Source organism: Heterodontus francisci, chromosome 15 (assembly GCF_036365525.1).
Source record: "Heterodontus francisci isolate sHetFra1 chromosome 15, sHetFra1.hap1, whole genome shotgun sequence".
Taxonomy (NCBI): Eukaryota; Metazoa; Chordata; class Chondrichthyes; order Heterodontiformes; family Heterodontidae; genus Heterodontus; species Heterodontus francisci.
The window spans coordinates 16,110,022-16,132,625 of NC_090385.1; the positions used below are offsets into that span (position 1 = coordinate 16,110,022).

The window sequence follows — 22,604 nt, forward strand, 5'->3', positions numbered from 1 at the left end:
AATAACGGGGAATTTGACTTTCTGTTTTAAAAGTTAACAATCCCTAACAGGATTGTAACACTATACTCATAAACTTGGTTTTGTGGAAAGCAAGATTTAGTGCCCAGGTTAGGTGATGGAGCAAAGCAGGTTGTCATGTTGATGTGCATGCAGGTCAGGGTTAGTGTGAAGGGTTCAAAAGATGCTGCAGATCTTCTGAAAGGGAAAAGATAATTACCTAGTTTTTTTTATTGAATGTTTTAAACTCTCAACAATTTCAGGATGGCTGGTTTAATAAGATGGTAGAGCCACGGCACTGTAAAAGCTGAGTCACCAAAATGCCTCTTTGTCCTCCAGCCTATTATGAGATCTCTAAGAATTCAACAAGCAGAGAACTGGTTCTAACAGGCAAGTTTACAATGAGTCAGTAAGGTGCCCTTGGAGTCTGAACACTGGCTCTTGGATTACAATGGGTTGAACACCAGTATCTCCAGCATTAGATTTTCTATGTTCTTACCTTTTTGTTTCTGTAAGAAATCAATTGTCCTCTGCAGCACAGTAGACTTGTCCATTTTGTGTGTGGAGCCTTGCAGCATGGTACTAAGTTCTTTGATGAGTACATTGAACTGGTCCCTTCGTTTCTTCTCAGATTTGTTGCGTGAAGCCCTTTTATGAGAAGGAACTCTTTTAGGCCATTAGGTAAAAATTATAAATTCAAACAAGCAAGAATGATATGTGTGATTGGTGTGTTGGATATGTGGAAATATTCTTTCTTTTCTTTCTTTCTTTTGGGCCTCCTTATCTCGAGAGACAATGGATACGCGCCTGGATTACACCAAGACTGGGCATTAATTGTAGTGTTTTGACATTGGTTGATCCTTGACTCAGCCCCACATTAATGACACAGCCACACTATTCCTCAATTATTCATTGGATTTGTTCTGAAATGCCCCCTTTGTTCTTTGCCTGGAGAGAACAGCAAAGATCTCCAGTCACAGAAAATAACAATGGAGGGGGGTGGGAGTTGGGGGGGTGGGGGTGGTTAAGTGGTGGAGATATTAACATTGTCATTCCCAGCAAGAACCAGGCTGGGAAGTTAAGATGCCCTCGATGACTTACTCAACGATTTATCACACGTTTCTGATTTTGACCTGCTCTTCTGAGCGGGTGGCAAAGGCACCTCGGTCTTTCAGTAAATATGCAGATTAAGGCTGGATGATGTCATTGGGTCTTGACTGAAATTTTAAGTCAGGCCTGAGCAAGGGAGCTGCTGTGGCTTTCCCGCCAGGCTGATGTCGGTCAGTAGGCATTCAGCATATGAAGAGGCCCTGAAAGGTAAGCTTTTTAGCTTTTTTCTTTATTTTTCTTTGTGAGGCCCAGAGGAGCAGGAGCTTTCCTTCAGGCCTCACAGGGAGAGTTTAGGCCTCCCCTGCCATGGTCTTTGGAATGTGGGCTAACATCTCTGGATAGTTCCTACCTGTCAGCTCAAAACACAAGAAGCCACATTTTCGTATAATAGCCTAATCTCAATATAGTGGAGGTTTACATAAGGTTTTGTTCCCCAGTGAAACAATTGCCTTTTCATTGAAAGCATTTGGTTGTATCCTTGACTAGATTTTCTACCAATAGCAGATGGTGAGCCAATATATTTTTCACAAGAACTTCTCACAGGGTACCTGAACATCTGCAGATCTGACAGATTATTGGAATCTTGCATCCTTATAGAAATTTCCACTCCAAAAAAGATGAACAAACACAGTACAGACAAAGGATCAAACCTGTGACATTCTAGTCAACATTTACACACATCCTTTGTCCAACAACCCATGTGAGGTGGTCAAGTTACAATTTAAACTCTACAGACGACACTTAACAATCCATGTAGTTAGTGTGGCTTTCTCAAAATTAGCCAAATGGGCATTGCTAGTCCAAGAATATTTTCAAGCCTCTCACCTCTTTGCCCTGTCCTTCTCATCGTCATCCATCAGCTCACTTCCACAGCCGTTGTCGCTATAAAACATGAACAGAAACAAAACTAAATAAAAATTACATGACCATCAATAAACTGGGCATAGCACCAAGGCTATAACTGACTCAGCCACTGATGACCTGCAGCAGCACCCAGAGTTTTGTAGCAAAGATATATGTCAGAACAGACAATGAGAGGAAAAAGGACACGATGACCTTAATCACAGGTGTGGATTAGCTAGAGAAAAAAATGCGTACCATTCATTAACCATTATTTACCTTTGATAAGCAATGCTATTGGATACTAGCAATGGAAAAACAAAATGGAGACTAATGGTGAAACCTTCATGGGGGTGTAACAATATACAGCACATAACTGTTAAATGGATAATAACCATTCTATTCTTTTATCTGTTTGTTGCATCAAGAAGCTCAGATAAGGCTTCAAATAAGGGTAAATTTATAAGACTGAAAAGAAAAGTCAAGGCTGAAGAGCAGAGAAATGATTTCAATAAAATCAAGCAGATTGTATCAGGAAGTGACAGAGAGTCTAATTATGGTCATTAGGGCATTAGCAACAATGCCACATAAGGGAAACATAGAAAAAGTGAAAATTGAAGGTGCTATATCTGAATGCATGAAATATTCGTAATAAGATATATAAATTAATGGCACAACAAGAGATAAATGGGTTTGATTCAGTAGCCATTATTGGGACCAAGGTTGGGTACTAAATATTCCAGGGTACTTGACTTTTAGAAAGGATAAGCAAATGGAAAAGTTGGGGTAGCCCTGGTAATAAAGGATGAGATATAGGCAGAAGGGAGAAAGCATCTAAACCCAGAAAATCAGGTGGAGCTACGGAATAACAAAGAGCAGAAAACACTGGTGGGTGTAGTTTATAGGCCCCTTAGGAGTGCATGCAACAAGGGTAATGCAATAATCATGAGGGCTTTAATCTTCATACAGATTGGCAAACCTAATTGGCAAAAGTAGCTTGAAGGACGAGTTCATGGAATGCATTCAAGACACCTTCACTGTAAGGTTTTAGAAGAGGTAGCCACAGAGATAGCGGATACATTGATTTTGAATTTTCTAGATTCTAAAATGGTCCCTGTGGATTGGGAGGTAGCAAATGTAACTCCCTGTTTAAAAAAGGAAGGTGAGAGAAAACAGTGAACTACAGGCAAGTTAGCCTGACGTCAGTAGTAGGGAAAATGCTAGAATCTATTATTAAAGATGTGATAACAGGGCACTTGGAAAATCATAATATGAATAGGCAAAGTCAATATGGTTTTATGAAAGGGAAACTGTGTTTGACAAATCTAGTGGCGTTTTTGAGGATGTAACTAGCAGGCTAGACCAGGGAGAACCAGTGGATTCAGTATATTTAGATTTTCTAAAGGCATATGATAAAGTGCCACACAAGAGGTTGTTACACAATATTATGGCTCATGGGATTGGGGGTAATATATTGGCATGGATTGAGGATTGTTTAACAGACTGAAACCAGACAGTACAAGTAAACAGGCCATTTTTGGAATGGCAGTGTGTAAGTAGTGGAGTACCACAGAAGATCAGTGCTTGGACCTTATCTATTTACAATCTATATCAATGATTTAGATAAGGGGACCACGTACAGCATGTCCAAATTTGCTCATGATACAAAACTAGGGGGGAAAGTTAACAGTGAGGATGACCCAAAGAGGCTGCAAAGGAACATAGGCTGGTTAAGTGATTGGGCAAGAAGGTGTCAAATGGAGTCTAATGTGGGGAAGTGTAAAATTATCTTCTGGTAGGTAGAATGGAAAAGCAGAATAGTAAATCACTTTGGTTTCACTTTCTCAAAACCTATTACATTTCTAACCTTTACCAGTCCTGATGAAATGTCATTGACCTGAAACATTAACTCTGTTTTTCTCTCCACAGAAGCTACCTGACCTGCTTAGTATTTCCATAATTTTTTTGTTTTCATTTCAGATGTCTAGCACTCACAGTATTTTTCTTTTAGATTAGTAAATGTTGGCATTCAGAGGGATTTGGGGGTCCTTGTACATGAATCACAAAAAGTTTACATGCAGGTACCGCAACCTGCAAATGGGATGTTAGTCTTCATTGCAAGGGGATTGGTGTATACTAGTAAGGAAGTCTTGCTACAATTATATAGGGTTTTGGTGACACCACACCTGGAGTATTATATACAGTTTTGTTCTCTTTAACTAAGAAAGGATATACTTGCCTTAGAAAGGGTCCAATAAAACTTCAGTAGATTGATCTTCGCGATGAGAGGCTGTTTTATTAGAAGAAATTGAATAGAATGTGCCAATATTCTCTGGAGTTTAGAAGCATGAGAGGTAATCTCATTTAAATGTATAAAATCTCAAAGGACTTTACAGGGTAGATGCTGAGAGGCTGTTTCTCCTAGAGCTCACAGTCTCAGGACAAGGGGTCAGCCATTTAGGACTGAGATGAGGAAAAATGTCTTCACTCAGAAGGTTGTGACTCTTTGGAATTCTCTATCCCAGAGGGCTACGAATGCTCAGTCGATGAGTGCATTCAAGACAGAGACTGATAGATTTTTGACGAGAAGGAAATCAGGGTTTATGGGAATTGGGTGGGAAAGTGGAGTTGAGATAAAATTTCAGCCATGATCTTGCTAAATGCGAAGCAGGCTCAATGAGCAATATGGCCTACTCCTGCTCCTGTTCCTTATTTCTCAATGGCATGTAAACTGGATAGCAATTTAACTGTAAAAATCATCACACAGCGGTTCTGAGTCAGAAGGTTGTGGGTTCAAGCCACACTCAAGGCCTTGAGCATAAAAATCAGAGCTGGCATTCCAGTGCAGTACTGAAGGAGTGCTACATTGTTGGAGGTGCTGTATTTCAGAAGAGACATTAAACCAAGGCCCCATCTGCCCTCTCAAGTGGACAGAAATGATCCAATGGCACTATTTCAAAGAGCAAGGGAGTTACCCCAGTATCCTGCCAATATTGATCCCTCAATCAACATCACAAAAACAGATTATCTGGTCATTATCACTTTGCTGTTATGGGAGCTTGCTGCGAGCAAATTGGCTGCTACTTTTCCTACATTACAACAGTGACTACTCTCCAAAAATACTTCATTGGCTGTAAAGTGCTTTGAGACATCTGGTGGTCATGAAAGGCGCTATATAAATAGAAGTCTTTCTTTTTTCTCTTTTTATAACTGAAAGAGCGGTTCATTACAATTCTTTAATTAGCCAGAGAAAGAACATTCTTTTTTTCGAGTTGACATTTCCATTATCCAGTTTGTTCACCAAAGTGTTTGTGTTCTGCTTAAGCACAGGTAATTTATAAGCATTACAAAGCTTGAGCATTAACACCTGATGAGGCAGTTTTTGCACCTAAATAAAACTGCTTATCACATTAATTGTCAAAAGTGCTTGAGCCCTAGCACCTGATGAGGTGAAAGAGTCTGAAACATGACTGAATTGGTTACCAGTTTATTTTCACATCTAGTCAAAAGCACTTGTTAAAAGAGTTGGTGATTGACAAAACGGGTGAGGCAGTGCAACACTTAATTGAATAAATCCAGTCTTTTGCAATTCATTAAATCATTTTATGCCTTTAACAGGAATAGCCATCGTTGGAAAAGATGGAAGAGAGATTTGAGTATGGAGATTTTATTCTCTTAAATATTGTGGGCTAAAAATTCGATTTGGCTTGTTTACAGGTGCAGGATGGTCACGGGTTGTGAACAGCCCACGCCGTTGCCATTGATGCAGGCAGCATATAAATTTGGTGCTGTCTCCTCATTTACAATTGTAGCGTTGGCCTCAGTGGGGCCCCCACTGCCGGCTGCCCGAGCGTTCAGCAGGGGGCCCAGAAGCTACTCCTCTGCCCTTCCTGTGAAGATGCAACAACACTCCCTGCGAAATCCTACCAGAACACCTCCAACAACACTTCACAGTTCTTCCAGTATTATAAGTTCGTCTAAATCAGCTCACCTGCAAATTGGGTGCCTGGCTCTTTAAATAACACTAATGGTGGGCCCCTCTTGCAGCTGAATGCATGTTCTTTTGTGAGTGATAAGCACTCGCGTGGCTGAAGTTTGTAAATCATGTGTCAAATCGGTCAATAGGGCTGCTTGACACCATAATCTGGCCAATTGGGAAGTTTCCGGTGCATGTATAGAACACCCACGCAAGTGCCTTTCCCAACATGGGGCATGGTGGAGGCCACACCAGAAGCAGCTGGTAGCACTTTGCCCCACTCAGAGGGCATCCAGCTTCTGTAGTGCTGGCTCCAGCTATGAGTGATCTCTCTCTTTCGCCATCCTCCCCAATTATAACTCTTTAGACAACTAATTGCGCCTCCTTTCACTCTTTAACCATGTTAGTGACTTTACTGTGCCCAGGTGTTTCTCTTCATAAACATCTGCTCCCCCAAAGATGGAATACTTCACTATCATGCTTTACTGAATTTAATGGCCTGTTTGGGAACTTCAGAAACTCTCAATTAAAGGAAAAATATGCATGACAACTGACGCATTTCTGATTGGAGAATGCTCTTATTAGGTTTACATTTAACCAATCAGTTACAAGAGCAAAATACTGCAAAAGCAATAAAAACAGAAAATGCTGGAAATACTCAGCAGGTCTGGGAGCATCAGTGGAGAAAGAAACAGAGTTAACGTTTCAGGTTGATGACCTTTCATCAGAACTGGGAAAAGTCAGAGATAGAGTCATAGAGTGATACAGCACTGAAACAGGCCCTTTGGCCCACTGAGTCTGTGCTGACCAACAACCACCCATTTATACTAATCCTACATTAATCCCATATTCCCTACCACATCCCCACCTTCCCTCAATTCTCCTACCACCTACCTACACTAGGTACAATTTACAATGGCCAATTTACCTATCAACCTGCAAGTCTTTGGCTGTGGGAGGAAACCAGAGCACTCAACGGAAACCCACGCAGGCACAGGGAGAACTTGCAAACTCCGCACAGGCAGTACCCAGAACTGAACCCAGGTCACTGGAGCTGTGGTGTTAACCACTGTGCCACTCTTAATGTAATAGATTTTAAGCAAATGAAATGGGGGAGTGGAAAAGAAACAAGAGGGAAGGTTTGTGATAGGAAGACAGGAGAGATTAAATGACAAAAAGAGTTGGTGGTGCAAGGCCAAAGGGAGTGGTAATGGGACAAGGAAAGAAACAAAAGATGTGTCCAGAGAAGATGTGAATGGCAGAACGATTAACATCTGCCATCTGAAAGCAAAAACAGGAGAAAAACAAGAGTATGACCGAAGCAAGCAAAGAAATAGGAAACAAAATAGGGGTAGAGGTTTACGGTCTGAAATTGTTGAACTCAGTGTTGAGTTTGGAAGGCTGTAAAGTGGTGTCTGCCAACTCTCTGAAACTTCCTGCTATCTCCGCCTGAACTTTGACCCCACCACCGAATATCAAGTCATTATCTCCAGGACGGTCACTGACCTCATCTCCTCTGCAGATCTTTCCTCCACGGCTTTCAACCTCATAGTCCCCCAAGCCCAAACAGACCACTTCTACCTCATCCCAAAATCCACAAATGGGAGTGCCCTTGAGACCTATCATTTCAGCCTGTTCCTGCCCCCTTTGTTAACCCTGTTTCTCTCTCCACAGATGCTGCCTGACCTGCTGAGTATTTCCAGCACTTTCTGTTTTTATTATAATCAGTTACAAGTCTTGCCTGGTTTGTGTTTAAGACTTGTAGAGGGTTTGGCCGCCATAGCCTTTAATCAAAAATTGCCGCAATATATCTTCTGGGACAAAATACTTTTAAATGTGAGTATATTGTTTACTTTATGCTGAATGTTTCTTTATTTTCTTTCATTCTTCAGCTTCCTTCTGCGTTTAGCCTCTTTCTCCTCTTCTCTCGACGACAATACAAAGACAGTAAGTACCTTATTCAACTGCTCATTCTGCTTATGTTAAGCATAACTTAGAAACATAGAATGATGCAGCACAGAAGGACACCATTTGGCCCATCGTGTCTGTGTCGGCTGTTTAATTAATCTTACTCCCCTGCCTTCTCCCGTAGCCCTGCAAATGTTTCAAGTATTTATCCAATTCCCTTTTGAAAGTTACGATTGAATCTGCTTCCACCGGCCTTTCAGACAGTGCATTCCACGTCATAACATCTCACTGTGTTGAAAAAAACTCTCTGTATTTTGCCTCTGGTTCCTATGCCAATTACTGTCAATCTGTATCCTCTGGTTACTGAGCCTTCTGCCACTGGAAACAGTTTCTCCTTATTTACTCTATCAAAACCCTTCATGAATTTGAGCGCCTCTATTAAATCTCCCCTCAACCTTCTTGTGTGGCTCAGGGATACTCAACCATTTATTGAAAATGATTAGTTATATGGATTTGATAGGGTAGATAGGGAGAAACTATTTCCTCTGGTTGGAGAATCCAGGCCAAAGAGGCACAAACTTAACATTAGAGCTAGGCTGTCCAGGAGTGAAATTACACACAACTTGATAGTGGAAATCTGGAATCTTCTGTCCCAATAGGCTGTGGATACTGAGGATCAGTAGGAGCTTTCAAGACTAAGATTGATAGAATTTTGTTAGTTAAGAGTATTAAGGGATGTAGATGAAAAGCAGGTGAATGGAAGTGAGGTGCAGATTGACCATAATCTCATTGAGCAGCCTCCTCCCTTTCCTACGTTCCTGTATAGCTTTAACTGTTGGTATAGTGTCCTGTGCTGCCCAACCATCACATGACAGAATGTTGTTGGAAGAATGGTGGCAGACAATTCAAACTGATATGTGCAACAAATAAAGACATCGCCCAGGATTTTGTGAGGCCCCCTGAGGTGGGGTCAGAGGCGGGGGTGGGGGCGTGCACAGAGTATTGCAATAGGTGGTGGGAGGGGGGAGGCGGAGCAGAGGTCCCATCACCTCCCTGTCACCCAGCAATCTTCCTGGGAGTGGAATAGGCTGGCGACCACCTTGTAAAACGAGGTGCCCTGCCTGCAGGCTTGGATTGGGCGTCCCCCCTTCACGGTCAGTTTGTGGCTCACAGAGGACTCCCACCGGGAACAACATTACCCCCCTCCCCAGAGGCCCTCCCTCTGGACTGCACAACCACACCTCTCGCCGGCGCCTTCCAGACTGGCTCTAGCGACCCCACCTCACCCACCTCTGTTCTGGGATTCTGGTGCTGGGTCTGGGTCCGAGGCTTCTGCAGTACTGGCAGTGGCCACCACTCCCGGTGGCGCTGCCGATATTGCTGAGCTGTCAGCCCTCTGATTGGCCGGTAGCTCTTGGAGGTGGGATCTCCGTCCCCCCACCTTTTCGGTCCAGCGCTGGAAGCCCCGCCTGTAGCACAAAATCCAGCCCATCACGTGGACTAATATGTCACAGAAGCAATACAGTGATTCTCAATTGTTGATGACTAAGTTGACACTATTGTGCACTTGAATAATAAAAGCAGTTTCATTCACACTAACCAGACAGTTCACAATGGTTGCAAGTGTTCAATTCTGAGCTGAACATCTAACCTCATGTCCTCTCCATCACAAAGAACACCTTCTTCCAAATTAACATTAGCCACCTGTGTCCCTGCCTGAGGCCATCGCTAAAACTCTCATCTGCATCTTGGTCACCATCAGATTGAGTACTCTAATGCTTTCTTGGCTGACCTCCCATCCTCCACCCTCTTTAAATTTTTTTTCCAAATTCCTTCCTTACTATGGGTCCCCTGGATACTTTGTGGATTTGTTTGTGCTTGAAATCTCCGAATTTACTGGCTCATGATTCTGGCCTTCCATACAAGTAGAATGCAGAGATGAGAATCACAGGCTCCTACAAACTAATGCTTAAATGTTACAGTTGTACTCATAAATTATGACCACTTGTTACGGCTGTTACCTGGATTGCTGCAGAAATTTATTGCAGTACACAGGGTCACTCATGGCTCCTTAAAATATATTGAAAATTGTTGCTACCTATTTTATATTTATACGTACAGTACGACCTTAATCTAGCTAGAACATTTTGATCAACATTGACATATTATTTATGCAAATGCAAATTATGCAAAAGAAGCTGAGGATTCATTCAGGTTAGCGCTTCACAACGACCAAATTAATAAACATTTTAAAATGTTAAATGGAGGTGAGGTTAGCTGGAAAGAATGCAGAATGCATACCAATATTTGAATATTCTGACATGATTACCCAGGCAGTCCAGTATGGGCACAGAGTGCATATTGTACATGCAAGAACACTGCTGCCTTTCAATGGGAAATCACTGAAAATTCTCAGCAACATAAAAGGGGCAGAGGTCCAGTGTCTTGGGCCTCTGTCCTTTTACCTGCGCTTTTCACCCAGAGAATAAACATTTGAAGGTCTTGAAGGATTTTGACTTTGCTGATTAGAGCAACTGATTTTGGAACAACCAGAAAGTGCATTAAGAACAGTCATTTCAACATCATCATCAAATTCATCCCAGATGTTTCATATGAGACAGAATTCTAACTGAAGGACAACTCATTGAACACATAGTTACCTTGGACTGATGATGTTAAGTATTATGTAGTTCTTGCTTGGGAATTTTCCAGAGGTTAGAGGAATATTTAGACGTTCATCCTTTAAAGTACTTACTTCACAATTCTTTCAATTGTTTCAATTGTTTCAAGCCTGTGTCCTCAGTACCTTGCTCTACAGCAGGAAGGCCTGGACAACGTATGTCAGCCAAGAGCGACGTCTCAACTCATTCCATCTTCGCTGCCGCTGGAGAATCCTTGGTATCAGTGGCAGGACCGTATCTCCAACACAGAAGTCCTCGAGACGGCCAACATCCCCAGCATATACACCCTACTGAGCCAGCGGCGCTTGAGATGGCTTGGCCATGTGAGCCACATGAAAGATGGCAGGATCCCCAAGGATACATGGTGCAGCGAGCTCGTCACTGGTATCAGACCCACTGGCTGTCCATGTCTCCGCTTTAAAGAAGTCTGCAAACGCGACATAAGGTCCTGTAACATTGACCACGAGTCATGGGAGTCAGCTGCCAGTGATCGCCAGAGCTGGCGGACAGCCATAAAGGTGGGGCTAAAGAGTGGCAAGTCGAAGAGACTTAGCAGTTGGCAGGAAAAAAGGCAGAAGCGCAAGGGGAGAGCCAACTGTGTAACAGCCCCGCCAACCAATTTTATCTGCAGCACCTGTGGAAGAGTATGTCACTCTAGAATTGGCCTTTATAGCCACTCCAGGCACTGCTCCACAAACCACTGACCACCTCTAGACACTTACCCATTGTCTCTCGAGACAAGGAGGCCAAAGAAGAAGAAGAAGAAGTAGAAAACTTCACAATTCTACTATGCTGCAGGATTCTCACTCAGTCTCTGACAGCATGCTGTTAGAAATCTAATGGATCAGGTTTGGAATTAACTGGTCCAATCATGTCATCAATGACCAAATCCACCAACTTATGGGCCAGAGGCATCTGATCCATTGCAAATGGGTTTGTCATATTCTCAATATCTTTACATATGGTCTATGAATTATGCACAGATAAACTCAAGATGGCAGTACATCGCAGAGTTGATTAGCCAGCCTACAAACCTTAACAAGATACAAAATGACAGCCAAGATTGAGCGAGCTGGAAGGAACTCTTGACATCTACGGGTTTTACAGCTGGAAGCTTACAAGATGGTGATAGTCACTGTCCCTGCTGGTATTACTGATCATCTCCTAACTCTGACTTACTGTGTTTGACATGAGACTCATGGATCATATCGTGTCAGAAATGGCAGTGGCTAGTTAAACATAAAAGCATAGGCATTAAGGTGCACTTGTGTACTTGTCCATACATCACTGAAGGCAGCAGCACAGGTAGATAAGGTGGTTAGGAAAGCATATAGGATACTTGCCTTTATTAGCCGAGGCATAGAATATAACAGCAGGTAGGTTAAGATGGAGCTGCATAAAATGCTAGTTAGGCCACAGCTGGAGTTAGGTGTACAGTTCTGGTCACCACACTATAAGAAGGATGTGAGTGCACTGGAGAGGGTGCAGAGGAGATTCACCAGGATGTTGCCTGGGCTGCAGCATTTCAGTTATGAAGAGAGACTGAAAAGGCTAGGGTTGTTTTCCTTTAAGCAGAGAAGGCTGAGGGGGGACCTGATTGAGGTATACAAAATTATGAGGGGCATAGATAGGGTAGATAGGAAAAAACTTCTTCCCTTGGCAGAGGTGTCAATAACCAGGGGGCATAGATTTAAGGTCAAGGACAGGAGGTTTAGAGGGGATTTAAGGAAAAATGTTTTCACCCAGAGGGTGGTTGGAATCTGGAACACATTGCCTGAAGGGGTGGTAGAGGCAGGAACCCTCACAACTTTTAAGAAGTATTTAGATGAGCACTTGAAACGCCATAGCATACAAGGCTGATGTGCCAAGTGCTGGAAAATGGGATTAGAGTAGGTGCTTGATGGCCGCACAGACACAATGGGCTGAAGGGCCTGTTTCTGTGCTGTATAACTCTATGACTCTATGAAATATCATGTTGAAGTCATCAAGGTAAAAATATCATTTGTAAAAGATTATAAAAGATATTTAGAAAACACGAACCTATTAGCAATGCAATGTGCTAAAACATGCTCAAGACTGCTATGAATTCAGGCCTACTGTAGCTATCTTCATTGGCTGATTGAAATCTTTTTCTCCCTTTTATGGTTTGGGTGTCGTACTTTCATGAGTGAAGACTCACCCTGTCTAATGTCTACTTGTACCATAGGAGAACTTGAAGATGTAACAGTAGCATGCCCATGTCTATCACACATGTATTCCTTCTATCTCTCTGTTATCACGCAGTAAGGTAAACACACAGAGCAACAGATATGATCATATTTACTCAGTCCAGTTGGTAAAACTTATCATCACATAATGATATAAAAATAATGAATATGTTACACTACCTGACTTCAGTCGGTTGTGTTACTTGCTGCAACTACTGCTTCCCCAACCCGCCCACAAACCATATCAGGAGGTGGTCATTTGCAGTGCTACTTAAAGGAATCAGGAGTTGCAAATAAGCCTTAAAGGCTTCCTTAGGTTTAATTCTCTGCTGCTTGGTGTGTCCTTTACATTTCCCTGTCACTTAAATCTGATGGTCCATTGAAGCCCCGATCTTTTGAACCCTCCCCTTTAAGACTCTACCCATTCAGTCTATGTTGAGCCTGCTAAACAGAGAGCTGCCAATGAGCAGCAACATTAGGGCTGGCTGGCGGTTCCCTGTTCTATTTAGATGAAGCCCAACACAAACTTGACTGGGCCTCCTAATAATGTTATTGAGCAGATGGAGCAGTATAGCCATACCCATCTATCACCCGATATATGCCAGGTATGAAAATTGATCAAATAACCCTTTTTGCATTCTGTCTTTCAGCCCAGGTGAGAACCTTCTCTCCTTACAGTTACATGGGGTAAAAATTAGTTATGACCAATTTTGGGCACAGCACAAATGATGTGCAGTCAATGCACGCCTCCAGTGGAAGGTGCAATGTGGGCCTGACATTGGGGATCGGGCCTGACATTGGGGATCAGGCCTGAGTGTCATAATTTGGGCAAGTTGGCTAGCCTTGCCTTGTCTTGCCCCCAGAGGCTGCTTTCCCATTGTAAGGGTTTCAATTTTGGGCCACCTATATCACTGGCAGTGGTCCTATGACAAGTCCTGGTGGAAGAACAATGGGAGGGGACCTGTTGCAGGCCGGCTGCGGCCTTCAGAGGCATTATGGAGCCAGGCAACACTTATGTGTTTGGTGGTGCTCACTGCTTAGGCTGCAGTGGCCTCTAAAGAATCCTGAGCAGAGGAAGCCCAGAGCCTGCTCTTCTCATCACTAACCAATTAAGTGCAGGGGCCCTGAAACATATATTAGGCCACTTACATAAGTAAATGAGGGGCCTATTGCTTGTTTCAGGTGGGCACTCTGGGTGCCTGGGTAGCGAAGCAGTCACCCAATCACCTCCGCTCAGTCCGAAAGCATGACTCCGAGCTTCCAGTTGCTTGCCATTTCAACACACCCCCTGTTCTCAGGCCCACGTATCTGTCTTGGGATTTCGGCAGTGTTCCAGCAAACATCAACGCAAGCTCGAGGAACAGCATCTCATTTACTGATTAGGCACACTACAGCCTTCCAGACTGAACATTGAGTTCAATAATTTCAGAGCATGATGGGCCTCCCTTTTTATTTTTAGTTCTTTTTTTCTTCTTTATTATTTATTATTTTTATTTGTTTGTTTTATTTTAGTTTTTTTCATCATTCATTTTTTTTACCATGTGCCTACCCACTGTTTTTTTCATGTTTGTGCTTTGGGCCAGGGCTATTCATTTTTCTGTCAATTAACACCCTCTCTGTACCAATGCATCGGCTTTCAACACACCACTAACATACCATTTGCCTTTGCTCCATGACCTTTTGGTCAGTTATTCTCCGTGACCCTGTCCCAGCAAAACCTTGCCTTTTGTTATCTCTTGCCCCACCCCTGCTTTATTTGCTTAAAACATATTACATTTCTAACATTTCTAACCTTTGCCAGTTCCAATGAAGGGTCACTGACCTGAAATGTTAACTTTGCTTCTCTCTCCACTGATGCTGCCAGACCTGCTGAGAATTTCCAGCATTTCTTGTTTTTATTTCAGTTTTCCAGCATCTGCAGTATTTTGCTTTTATTATATCACAAAAACAGATTATCTGGTCATTATCACATTGCTGTTTGTGGGAGTTTGCTGTGTGCATACTGACTGCGGTGTTTTCTGCATTACAACAGTGACTACACTTCAAAAAGTACTTCATTGGCTATTAAGTGCTTTGAGATGTCCAGTGATCATGAAAAATGTTATATAAATGCGAGTCTTTCTTTCTTTCTTTTCTCTTCGCAGGCTGAGAAGAAATAGTTTTCTTAAAAAAAAAGCATTTTTTTTTAGAATTACCTAGAAGAGTGAACAAATTGATAATTGTTCAGTCCCAGGGCAGGGAGAAAGGCCTTCAATTAGCATATTAACCATTTTTTGTCTAGGTGCTTTTTCAACAACATAATCTGAATTATACATTTTGCACATCACTTTAAAAATTAAAAACAAAAGTCGTTTAAATATTTTGGACCATTTAATATCTCAAATTATCAACACCAATAACTTGTATTTATATTGCACCTTTAATGTAGTAAAACATGCTAAAGCGCTTTGCAGGAGCGATTATTAAACCAAATTTGATTCCGAAGCACATAAGGAGATTTTCTGTCAGATGATGAAAAGCTTAGCCAAAGAGGTAGATTTTAAGGAGTATATTGAAAAAGGAGAGACAGGTAGAGGAGAAGCAGGTTTAGGGAGGGAATTCCAGAGCTTTGTGCCTTGGCAGCTGAAGGCATGGCTGTCAACGGTGAAGCATTGGAAATAGAGGATGCGCAAGTGGCCAGAATTGGAGGAGTGCAGAGGAGGTTACAGAGATAGGAAGGGGTGAGGTCATGGACGGACTGGAAAACAAAGATGGCATTTTTAAAATCAAGCCATTACTTAACTGGGAACCAATATCAGTCAGTGAGCACACGGGTGCTGGATGAATGGGGCTTGGTGCGAGTTAGCATACGGGCAGCAGAGTTTTGGATGAGCTCAAGTATATGGAGACTTACCCTTGTGAGAATACACTTTTGCTTAAAAAACCCATTAAATGCAACCTATTATTTGGTTAGACCATCCTGAACATTTCGCAGTCCAGGATAATTTTAAAACTGGCTGTTGTAGAAGATTAAATGAGGCTAGAAACATGGGCCTAGTCGACAGCAACAGCCAGTCAGAAAAATGTGTTTTTATTGCAGTAAAAATGTGCTGGAGGTAACATGAATTCAACAATGATTTTAAAAGAACACAATACAAATCCTTTCCCTTTTAACACCAAATTGTGATTAGTTGCAGCTATTGACTTAAAATAGTTGTATAATAAAAAGGGACATTACCAGTTGGAATTCTTTTTAAAACTGTATGTTTAGATCCATTGTTATCTATTGTGTTACATCCAAGTAAATCAATAGTAAGTAGTCTGGTATGGTGATGCTATTGTTGAGAACCATATCAAATACATAGTACAAAAACGTGCCGATGTTGTACTTCTGTGACAAGTAGTGCCAATGGGATGCCATCAATACTGGAAGCAGCCAGAGCTGTTTCAGAATGTTACAAATGCCACCACTCATTTCATCACTGGAAACAACTACCAAGATGACACAATGCATTCTTGACTTTACAGCAGAATATATTTAGCTCCCTTCCTACCAAGTGAACTACATAACAAAGCATTTATATTGTGCCTTTCACAACCTTAAGACATCCCAAAGCACTTTACAGCCAATGGAGTACTTTTGAAGTGTAATCAGTTATAATGTATGAAATGTGGCAGTCAATTTGTGCACAGCAAGCTCCCACAAGCAGTAATGTGACAATGACCAGATAATCTGTTTTGGTGATATTAGTTGAGGGATCAATATTGACCAGGAGACCAAGGAGAACTCCCCTGCGCTTTTCCAAACAGCACCATGAGATCATTTACACGTAGAAGGCGGAAAAGATCTCAGTTTAATGTCCCATCAGAAAGACAGCGGGCTGGATTTAAAGCCCCTCTGCCGTCGGGAATGTTGGCGGGGGGGGGGGGTGGGGGGGAAATAAAGATCGGTGTGGCAGAGGCCCCCCACCGACCCCAACGGCGACAGACCCCGTGCCGATCTCGGCGGCGAGGCCTCGTGGCGGCCGTCCCACTGCTCGGCGATGGGACCCCCATTTAAATATGTCAACTAATTTACATATCTGATTTAATGAGGGTCCTGTTGCCTCCTTAATCAACGCATCGATCTTCATTCGGGCGGCTGACAATGCCACGCCTTCGAATCCCCGTTCAGGGAAACGTGGCGCGATACCTGTGGGGAGGCAGGAGGAGGATTGTTTCTCTGTGCGGGAGGGGGGAGTGGGGTGACATCGCTGCAGATTGGTTGGGGGAAGGGGTGATGGAATTTTGTGGGGGAAAGGTCAAATTGTTAATAATCAAATTCCAAGGTGGAAAAGGGCAGGAATGTTTTGAAATGCCATTGTGGGGGGGGGGGGGGGGGGGGGGAGGGGGTGGCGGGGGGGAAGTGAATTAATGAAAATTTAAATTTTTTTTTGGTCATTGAACTGACCTGCCCTTTAATTTTAAAATCTCCAGTAAAGGCTGTAAGCCCTTTTAAAATGGTGCCGGCACCTGTGCATTGGTGCCAGACACCGTTGCCTGCGACGGCTTGCTCGGCCCTCCACGTGATCGCAGGGGGCTGGTGCTGCGGCCATGCAAATGAGCCGCCGAGTTTGAAATCGCGGAGCTGGTGCGGGCGGGGAGAATTTTTTTTTTTGCCTGCTGCCTACTTCGGCGGCGACTCTTAGAATCCAGCCCAGCATCTCTGACAGCGTTGCACTCTTTTAGTACTGCAATGGGAGTGTTAGCCTAGATTCTGTGCTCAAGTCCTAATAACAGAAAATGCTGGAAATGCTCAGAAGGTCAGGCAGTGTCTTAGGAGAGAGACGCAGAGTTAATGGACTGAATCTCACCAGATAGGCAGAGGCGGGTTTAGTGGCGGGGGAGGGGGAAAATGAGGAAATTCAAATAGTTAGGCACGAGGATCAGCATCCCCAATGCTGTCGTGCCTCTGGGCAAGTTTCCCAGGGTGGGCTGCCGTGGGAATCGGCAACTACTCCACAGATTAGGCCAATTAAGACCCCACTTAAGGGCCAATTTCAGAACCTGCTGGCATTTTCCTGATGCCAGACCAGACCCCACTGAGTCCGGAGGCTGGCTGCAACTTGGAGGAAGCCTCATGGAGGCAGGCTGGAGGGTCATTGGTGCCTCCTCTCACTGGCCCAGTATGAAAAGGCTGCAATCGTGGATAAAACCAATTCTGTGACAGGGCCTTCTTTAATTTAACATTTTTAGCAGGCCCTTGCGCTTGCTTTTCTGCCTTAACAGCAGCCTCCCCTCTGGTTGGGACTGCCGGCCAGCCAGTGCTGCAGGCCCTCTCATTGGTCTCCCACTGTAGGAACCCACCCACTGTCCTTAATTTGACGGCAAAAACAGAGGTGGCCAATTAGGAGCCCACCTCACATAAAGTTGACGACAAGCGCAGGATCAGGATCCGCATACAGTCCCGACATCAGGTTCCTATTGCCCATTGGAAAGTTCAGCCCAACATTTCAGATCGATGTTTCTCTCTCCACTGATGCCACCTGAACTGCTGAGAGTTTCCAGCATTGTCTGTTTTTATTTCAGATTTTCCAGCATCTGCAGTATTTTGCTTAATTGGACTGCTGGTTTACCATGTGATCATTGGAACAGACTTCTGTAAAGCAGTGAAGATAATTGATTAATAACGCTGGTAACTTGCACTGTCACTACAGTGGAAATATTGACCCAAATTAAACTGCCACAGAGGTATCCTGGGTTTCTCCTAATCTTGTATCATTACCATGTTCTCACAATAATCTGGTGCTTTGAATGATAACAACAACAACTTATTTATTTTTTATTTATTTAGAGATACAGCACTGAAATAGGCCCTTCGGCCCACCGAGTCTGTGCTGACCATCAACCACCCATTTATACTAATCCTACATTAATCCCATTACCCTCTCAAATCCCCACCTTCCCTCAATTCCCCTACCACCTACCTATACTAGGGGCAATTTACAATGGCCGATTTACCTATCAACCTGCAAGTCTTTGGCTGTGGGAGGAAACCGGAGCACCCGGCGAAAACCCATGCGGTCACAGGGAGAACTTGCAAACTCCGCACAGGCAGTACCCAGAATCGAACCCTGGTCGCTGGAGCTGTGAGGCTGCGGTGCTAACCACTGCGCCACTGTGCCGCCCATATTATATATATATTATATTTATAGAATATTATATTTATAGAATACCCTTATTGTATTAAAACATCCCAGAGTACTCCACGGAAGCATTATAAATCAAAATATGACATCGGGCCACATAAGGAGATATTAGGTCAGATGACCAAAAGCTTGGTCAAAGAGGTAGGTTTTACAGAGTGTCATAAAGGAGGAAAGCGAGGTGGAGTATTCCAGAGCTTGGGGCCAAGGCAACTGAAGTTGCGGCCACCAATGGTGGAGTAATTAAAATCAGGGATGCACAAGAGGCCAGAATTAGAGGACGCAGATAACTTGGAGGGTTTTGGGGCTGGAGGAGATGACAGAGATAGGAAGGGGCGAGGCCACGGAGGGATTTGAAAAGAAGGATTGCAATTTTAAAATCAAGATGATGCTCGAACGGGAGCCAATATATGTCAGTCAGCAGACTGACTTGGTGTGAGTTAGGCAGCAGAGTTTGGATGAGCTCAATTTATGAAGCGTGGAAGATGGCAGGCTAATAATTAGACCTATTAGCAATTTTGTTCAAAATTCTACAGAACTCCTCAAATTCCCATTTGCTAATTGAAAGGCTTAGTCGGCCAGTGCATCGTTATGTTTAAAAAACAGATGGTGAAAGAAATGGGAGTTTACTCTCCTGTTTGGTCATTGCTATCACACATGGAACCCATTAGGTTTGTGATTAGCAAGCTGTTAGGGGTGAGGTTTGTCCAGCTGTGGCCTGATGCATTCTAAACTTATGATTCTTATAGTCAGAAGGCTGGTTAAAGGTTGAGATTTTCATGAGAGAATTTTTCTAGGTGGTTACAGCACAGAAGGAGGCCATTTGATTGGTCATGTCTGTGTTGGCTTTCTGAAAGAGCAGCTCAGCTAGTCCCACTCCCCCACATTTTCCCCGTAGACCTGCAAATCTTTACTATTCAGGTAATTATCCAGTGCCGTTATGAAAGCCATGATTGAATCTGCCTCCACCACACCCTCAGGTAGTGCATTCCAGATCCTAAACACTCGCTGCGTAAAAAAGTTTTCCTCAGGTTGCCTTTGGTTCTTTTGTCAATCACCTTAAATCTGTGTCCTCTGGTTCTTGATCCTTCTGCCAATGGGAACAGATTCTCTCTATCTGCTCTGTCCAGACCCCTCATGATCTTGAGCATCTCTATCAAATCTCCTCGCAACCTTCTCTTCTCTAAAGAAAACAATCCCAGCTTCTCCAATCTAGCACGTAACTGAAGCTGCTGATCTCTGTAACCATTCTCGTAATTTTTTCTGCACCCTCTCTTATGCCTTCACATCCTTCCTAAAGTGTGATGCCTAGAATTGGTCACAACATTCCAGTTGAGGACCAGTGTTTTATAAAGGTTCACCGTAATTTCCTTGCTTTTGTACACTATGCCTCTATTTCTAAAGCCCAGGATCCTGTATGCTTTATTAACCACTTTCTTATCCTGATCTACCATCTTTAATGATTTGTGCACATATATCCCCAGGTCTCTCTGCTCCTGCGCTCCTTTTAGAATTGTTTCCTTTATTTTATATTGCCTCTGCTCATTCTTCCTACCTAAATGAATCATTTCACACTTTCCTAAATCGTATTTTATCTGCTTCGTGACCACCCATTCCACCAGCCTATGTCTTCTTGAAGTCTAACACTACCCTCTTCACAGTTCACAATACTTCCAAGATTTATGTCATCTGCAAATTTTGAAATTTGTCCTGCACACCCATGTCAAGATCATTAATATAGCTCAAGAAAAGCAATGGTCATAATACTAAACCCTGCGGAACCCCATTGTATGTCTTCCTCCAGTCTGATAAACAACTGTTCACTACTACTGTCTGTTTCCTGTCACTCAGCCAACTTTGTATCCGTGCTGCCATTGTTCCTTTTAGTTCCATGGGCTTTAGCTTTGCTGGCAAGCCTATCATGTGGCATTTCATCAAAACATTATCAAGTCCATGTATACTAAATCAACCACATTACCCTCATCAACACTCTCTGTTATGTCATCAAATGTACAAATGAACAAAGTAATCTGAAAGGGAAGGGAAAATATGAATATAAATAAGCCAAACCCACAAGAACAATTAGAATGATATCAATAAATTGTCTGGTTTTGCCTGCTGTCAGTTAATGAATACAAGTTTCTTTTGAACATCAAATGCAGGTGGAATGCAAACAGACACACTTCAGAGCTTTTCTCTACAGAGTCACCTTGTGGCCAGAGGCTGACTACATTGTGACAGTTGACATAACAAAATTGGATGAGAACCACTGATGTAGCAATTTATAATGATACACGTTGATAGAATATCATCATGCAGGGGCCCACCTGCCAAAAATGAGGCATATTAATTTTGCCACATGAACATTGATTTTAAAATGTTACTGGAGTAAAGAAAGAACTTGCTTTAAAAAAAAAACACCAGACCCTTGACTGGAAAGATATTTGCATATTTACAGACAGTGCTTAAAGGGGCCAAAAGACCATTCCCTGATACATTCAATCCACAAAGGACTTTTGATTACCAGACATTGAAGGTGGAGGAGCTAGCATTCCAGGTTGACTGCTAAGATGGCTGAATACACAAACAGACATGGTCCTTAGAGCAGAGAAGGCTGAGAGGGGACATGATTGAGGTATACAAAATCATGAGGGGCATTGATAGGTTAGATATGCAGAAACTTTTTTCCTTAGCGGAGGGGTCAATAACCAGGGGGCATAGATTTAAGGTAAGGGGCAGGAGGTTTAGAGGGGATTTGAGGAAAAACATTTTCACTCAGAGGGTGGTTGGAATCTGGAATGCACTGCCTGAAGAGGTGGCAGAGGCAGGAAGCCTCACAACATTTCAGAAGTATTTAGATGAGCACTTGAAACGCCATAGTATACAAGGCTACGGGCCAAGTGCTGGAAAATGGGATTAGAGTAGTTAGGTGCTTAATGGCCAGCAGACACGATGGGCCGAAGGGCCTGCTTCTGCGCTGTATAACTCTATGACACACCAGTTAGTCACATGACTAACCTGCTGGCTACCTGAGATTTTTTAATTCGAACTTGCCACAGAGTTTTGAACTGGCAGAAGGCAGTTCTGCTCCTGGACTGAGAACATCTCTCTTCTGCCAGCTCCCATCTCTTTCTCACGGAGCTGAAAACCACTGAAAACACATGAACCCCAAGAGAGAAATGTCTCTTACAGTGAACAAGGTTTCAGAAGAATGCTGGGTCCCAACGAAAAACAAGATCAACCTACAACGGAATTCTACAGCGAGCTCGAAGAACTGTAACAAACACTTCAGATATTGCCTCAAACCTTTCCACTATTTTTCTTCTGCTCTTTTCTGTCTCTATTTGCATGTGCGTATCGCATATGCATGCTAGCATGGGGCGCGGCATGTATTCGTGGCATTAACTGAATTAGAGTTTTAGTTTAAGATTAATAGATTTCACTTTTCTTCTTTAAACCTAAGAAAGGCTGGTTGTGCTCATTTCTTTGCCTTATAATTGGAAAGTGGTGAACAAGGATTCATCAAGGGGGAGCTCAAAACAGTGTGCTTAAAAATTAGACCCTGTTACAGTAAGACCAGGTGAAGGCTGAGAGGGAACCCTAGACACCTTTTTCACCAGGTTGTAACAATATCATGATCAAAATCCAGAAATAATAGGAAATAAGGTTGATGGAAAGGAAATGCCCTTTTTTCTTTAATGATGTATGGATATGCTGATTG

General features: G+C 43.0%; 1 protein-coding gene across 1 annotated transcript in view; it reads right to left on the minus strand.

Moving 5' to 3' along the window:
- Positions 1-22,604, minus strand: part of npas2 (neuronal PAS domain protein 2) — a 192,827-nt gene that overhangs the window by 90,244 nt on the left and 79,979 nt on the right. The window contains exons 2-3 of the mRNA XM_068047915.1: positions 1,933-1,989; positions 497-645 (exon numbers count right to left, since the gene is read on the minus strand). Of these exons, the coding sequence (XP_067904016.1) occupies positions 497-645; positions 1,933-1,964 (181 nt within the window). The 5' untranslated portion in view covers positions 1,965-1,989. The remainder of the gene's footprint in view (positions 1-496; positions 646-1,932; positions 1,990-22,604) is intronic.